Raw genomic sequence first — 5,467 nt, 5'->3', positions numbered from 1 at the left:
CCAAACCATCCTGTGATTGTGTCTTCTGAATAATGCCATCTTAAAGTCATGTTACCTGTAACTATTGCAGCAGGTACTTTCTCCACTGTTTAAGCAGGTCTTACATTCTTAGATTAATCTATGTTTTGAACAGACAGGCACAGCCCCCTCTTGCAGTTTAGCAGCCCTTTTAGGCCCTTTGCGCGTGTTCGGCCCACAAGCGCTCCATGCCATTGAAGTGTCACAGCGGATAATCACATATCTGAATGGACAAGTGACAAGTGGGCCGCTGCTTCACTGACTACCAGTGCTGTTGGATTGAAACTGCAAACAAAGGCCGGCGTTCTGAATGCTTCTGATGCTGTGGCAGATTTTCAGGCCTGTGGAAGTTTCTGCCGCAGGAATTTGTAACCACTCAGTGGATTTGAGGGCGGAGTGGAGAAGTAAATGGAAGAAATGACACCACTGGAGGGTTATACATTACCCAGCTCTGGTGATGTCTTTGAAAATAAGATGCAGAGTATGTGGTGGAGGTGGGATGTTACTGTACTTACTCAGTTCTAGCTGGCCTGTAGGTATCTGCTTTTGACTGTAGTTTAAAATAGGATAGTGATGTGTTTAGGCCCTTGGTCCAGCCTGCCATCATTGTTACTGTGTTTGGGTAACCAGTGAGAGGCCATTGAATTTTCAGAAATTACAGGTATTTTTAACTGTTGTATAATTATTGCTTATACAGGAGACTTATCCAGTCATGGTGAAGTTGGATTTGGTGTGTTGTAAATGTCTTCTGTATTCACTCTTTGCTGCTATTCAGATCAACAGCCTCACCCTCCATGTGTGTCCCATTGTAGCACACGGCTTTCTCTCGTAGCTTTGTCTAGCAAATTCTTTTGAGTCTCTATGTGCAGGATATGAACGTTTAAATAAAATAGTTCGGCTTTTATGTAGGATTTGTCTTCTTAAAAATGGCATATTTTTCTCTATATTTTTATTGCTTGCTTTAAACAAAAATGGGTTTATAGATTATATTTATATGGATAATATGTTTCTCAGGTGGTTGTCATTAGGTGAAGGGGAGCTTAGGACTTGTTTCTGTTGCTACTTTTCCCTCTTGACTAAAGCATTTTATGGAAGCTGGAGTTGTAGCTCCTTCCTGCTTTGTCTTCTCTTCACGTCCAAATGTGTGAGTGTCTTCTAAAGAAAGAAGCCTTTAAGATCCAAGTAAGAAATCAATTTATTTGATCACATAGTACAGCTTGAATTTGGGTGCTGGGGTTTTTTTTTAATTATTTTTTGGTGTTTAAGAACTTTTTCCTTCTTAGGTGCCAAGTTAATGTAGTAGTGTGCCAAAATTGTTCAGGTGGAAGTACTAATACAGTGGTTACTGGACTAATGTAGTCTGGTTACATCTTCAGTACAGTAGCCGTGAAGTCTTGTCTGTGGTGATTGCGCAATCTCTGGCACCTCTTAAACCTCCGTTTGTAAAATACTACTTGTAACTTCTCTCTTACAGTGAAAAAGAAGATGACGAAAGTGAAAAAAGAGAAGAACCTGGGGACAACTGGGAGGAGACTGGGGGTGCTGTAGACAGATCATCTGGTCCTTGGAACAAGTCAGCTCCTGCACCAGCACCTGTCGTTGAACCAGTTGGTAAGTGTAACTCAGAGTTGTTCTTTCCAGTCGGCAGTGTATCAGGGTGAATTAAGCTGCTCAGAGGGTAGAGTTCCTACTCAGTCACCTTCTAACCTGCTAATGGCTTGTTTGGCATTCTGGTGAATGAGGAAATTTTCCTGTCAGGGGATCTGAGGAACTGAATTGATAGTACCGTCAGATACTTCAACCAAACATGAATGGAGAGTTCTTAGTTCTAACTTTGACACAGGGAGAGGCAAGCAGTCCATCTTTGAAAGAGATCCTTCTGCTTTGCAGCCTGCAAAATATCTGTTGGAAGCATTTCTGTTGATCCAAACATATTGCTTTGACACTTAAGTGGATGTTCAGCCCATATCTCCTCTCTGATAGGGCAGTTCTTGAGTAGGGTTCCATGGTCAGGAGTATGCTTTTTGAATCTGTTCTGGGGTGCAGAGAACATGACACTGCAAAACTGATTCTTTTCCTGGGATAGGAAAACTAAAAAATTTAGTTTTTACTAAATACAATTTATTAGCATCAGTGGAGATAAACTACTTAGCTGTGATCTGAGTCCAGATTATTCTCTTCCATTGGGGAATTCCCTGAAAAGTGGCCTGCTCTGATTTTTCTGGTTTGTACAGGCAAGGAGGCATAGTTACTCAATCAGTGTTATTTCATTGTGGATCCTTACCTTAAGTACAAACTATTTGGCTTTTCTCTTCTGCATCTGGAGAGGTGCTTTAGTAAGAGTTGGAAAATATATCACTATGTGTTTAAATGTCTAGTTTTAAATGTAAGCTGCTAATAAATTGCAAATAAAAACCCAGGAAGGTCCTCATCAATGGTTTTGATTTAAACTTTGTGAGGTGATACACTGGAGCCACGTTTTAATTTGACTACTAGGTATAGGTTACCTTAGGTGACACCCAATTTCCTGCGTTGCTTTCAGAGATGCAAAACCATATAAACCATACGTGTAAGATTCTTTTTTAGCATTATTAGTTGTTTGGGTGGTGTGTCCGTCTCCCCCCACCCCGCCCCGCCCCAGATATGAATGCAAACTTACTCTCTTGTCTAAATCTTGTTCTTCTAACTAGTTACAGAAACCCCAGAACCAGTTCAGACTGGTGGTGTGTACAGGCCGCCTGGCGCCAGGGAGGGCGGCAGGCCACGGAGAGCACAGCAAGGACCACCGGAAATCTATAGCGACACGCAGTTTCCATCGTTGCAGTCCACCGCCAAGCTCGTAGACAGTCGAAAGTAAGTACAGCCACTAATTCCCCAAGAGATATATTTTAACTGCCTTCTCTAGGTTCCTGTTTTTGCTTAGGGCTTAAGCCTGAATCTTGCACAGGGGAAAGAAGTAACTAAGAAATTACCCTGTTTGGCAAAGAGAGAAAGGAGGGAGGTCTTCGTGTATTTTCCAACTCCAGGAAGGGCTTCCCATGAAATAACTTTCATAGGACATAGCCCAGTGAGGTAGCCAGACAAGGCTGCTGGTTACCTTACCTTTGGCTTGCTGAAGGAATTCCCTGAAGCGGAGTATTTCCGCTCTTGGCAGCGTCTGGTTTCCTGAGACACTAGCCATGGTGAGGCTGTGTGTTACTGCCATAGGAAGCGGGATGTCTTGAGCACACTGCCTTCCCATTACACATGTGAAGGTAACTTAGGTGGAGGAACAGGGTTTAATACAAATCCAAAACACTTCAGATTCGTTGATGAAGGCTTTGTGGTGCTGAAGACTTGAGTCTCACCCTGCTTTTGAGTCCCAATCTTTCTGCAACCTCGTTCCCTACAGAAGAGATACTTGGGCCAGTGCCTAAGTCACCTGGGTTTGGTTGGTTTTTGGGTTGGTTTGGGGTTTTTTTTCCCCTGCTTGCTGTGTTACTCACTAATACAGCCTAGCAGAAACTTTTTCTTCTGTGTTTTTTGGTGTGGCTTTGTCAGCTTGGCAAATGAGACATGCTGTCATGGATGCTTTTAGGGTTTGAACAGTGCAAATTGAGCTAAGATGAAATGATCAGTGAGCATTTTAGAAATGGTTCTTCATAAATGCAATTAAATTTACTTCTGAGAATGCTAATGTTGAAATTTAGGATGTAATCTGAATTGTCTTGGGTGATGAGCTTGATTCTTGGAGATCAGGTTTCACAAGATTGGCTTGGGAATGTTTGGCTGTTGTGTTACACCTCTAGACCTTAGTGTAATGTTGCTGTTGGGATGGGGTGGAAATCGACTAGAAATTCACCAGCTAGTGATAAGATACTTACTGATTACATTTCTTTTCCCTTAGGGATAAAGAAATGCAGAAGAGCTTTGAAGTAGTAAAACACAAAACTAGAGGTAGGGATGAGGTCTCAAAAAACCAGGCACTTAAACTTCAGCTAGACAACCAGTATGCTGTGCTTGGGGATCAGTAGAGCTGCACACACCTTACAATTCAGGAATGCTTTTTTGGTAACCCTTCTACTAAGGTAACTAAACTACAGCTAACGGCTATGACGAACATGCCACCTTATTTCTGCTGGATCTACTGCAGCAAGTGCAGACTACTTTGACCTAAGTGATCGGTTCTCCCGCACTATGGAAGCGTAATATGTTACAACTTCTCCATTGGATATGGGGCAAATTAATGTAAATGATTGAGCAAGAGTCATCAGTGTTCTTTAATTGCTCAGAAAGATACCTACAGCCAGTGGTCATTTCAAAATCTTTTTATGTTCAGATACTGAGCCTTCGTAAAGGTTGACTACCTCAGACTTGCTGCACTCATTGTGGACACCATGTGGATCACAACTTCTGGAAGAGAAGGTTACAGCTGTTTTAGTGGCCATCTGAAACTTGAAACCAGCTCTACTGGATTCCTGTCAGAAATCCTGCAGAAGTCAGCCATTTGGTTCCAATTTGCTATAACAAAGATTTAAGTGACCTTAATGACAAACCTGTTCTGTTCCCCTTCTGAGGAATCCTGTCATGCGTAGCCATAGCTGACTAGAGACTTCTGGAGCGTACCATACCACTCATACTGTCCAACTATAACGGAGCTGTAGTTTGTTTACCTTCTTAGATAGCTGTACTGAAGTAACTACAAAACAAATTAAAACTCATTCCCTATCGGATTTGAGGAATGATGGGTTTGAATGGTCTGTTTGCATTAGCCACTTTTACAGTTGTCTGTTTAAGCTTTTTTCCCCCCTCCCCCCACACCCCCTGCTGTTCTCCACCAAAAAAAAAAGCCCGCCTTGATTCTGGTTTCAAGTTGCAGCATATTCAAATAACCCTGAGATGTTGTAGTGAAATAGGGTTTGTTTTGGTTTTCGTCAGGATTGTCTTTCTCACCCTATAGCGCTGAGACTGGAGGGGCCTTGATTTGACACGGAGGTGTCCAGACTCCAACCGCCGTCTGCAGAATTTCTCTGTTAAAAATGGGATGCATGGCGGTAGTGATATGAGATAAAAATCTCTCCTCTGTGAAAAAGTTGGTTGTTTGTTGGAGGGTAAGGGTTACTCGATAACCAAAATAACTTGGCACGCAGAGGGATAAGGAAAGCTGGCAAGCCTGATTTGTATGGCTACTTCTGTGAAGCATGCAGGCTTTTTGAGGCAGAAATCCTCTAAGCAGAACTCGTAACTGGTGTTTATTCACAGTGGGGAAGCTTAGTAATAATGGAAGGCAGTGGCTTCTTTAGGCTCTTACCTCTGACTCCGTTTAGTGGAAGTAGGCGAAGTGGCACTGGCACATTAAGGCTACAGGATGCTGCCCGTAACTCCCATTCGATGAACGAGAGCTGGCAAGTACCAAAAGCGTCCTGCTGTAACTGTTGTTCTCTTCCCTGAATTCTCGCACCAGAAGCAA

At 42.7% G+C, this 5,467-nt stretch overlaps 1 protein-coding gene across 1 annotated transcript; it reads left to right on the top strand.

Annotated features, from left to right (window-relative positions):
- Window positions 1-1,492: 1,492 nt before the first annotated feature.
- CDV3 (CDV3 homolog (mouse)) lies at window positions 1,493-4,945 on the top strand (the record flags this gene model as incomplete). The annotated part of the gene is made up of 3 exons (XM_010161350.1): window positions 1,493-1,629; window positions 2,709-2,871; window positions 3,905-4,945. Coding segments are annotated over 3 exons (427 nt in total), but the record flags the coding sequence as incomplete, so codon positions are not given.
- Window positions 4,946-5,467: the final 522 nt, after the last annotated feature.

Source organism: Eurypyga helias, unplaced genomic scaffold, assembly GCF_000690775.1.
Source record: "Eurypyga helias isolate BGI_N326 unplaced genomic scaffold, ASM69077v1 scaffold45571, whole genome shotgun sequence".
NCBI lineage: Eukaryota > Metazoa > Chordata > Aves > Eurypygiformes > Eurypygidae > Eurypyga > Eurypyga helias.
This window is presented reverse-complemented; position numbering and strand designations above follow the sequence as displayed.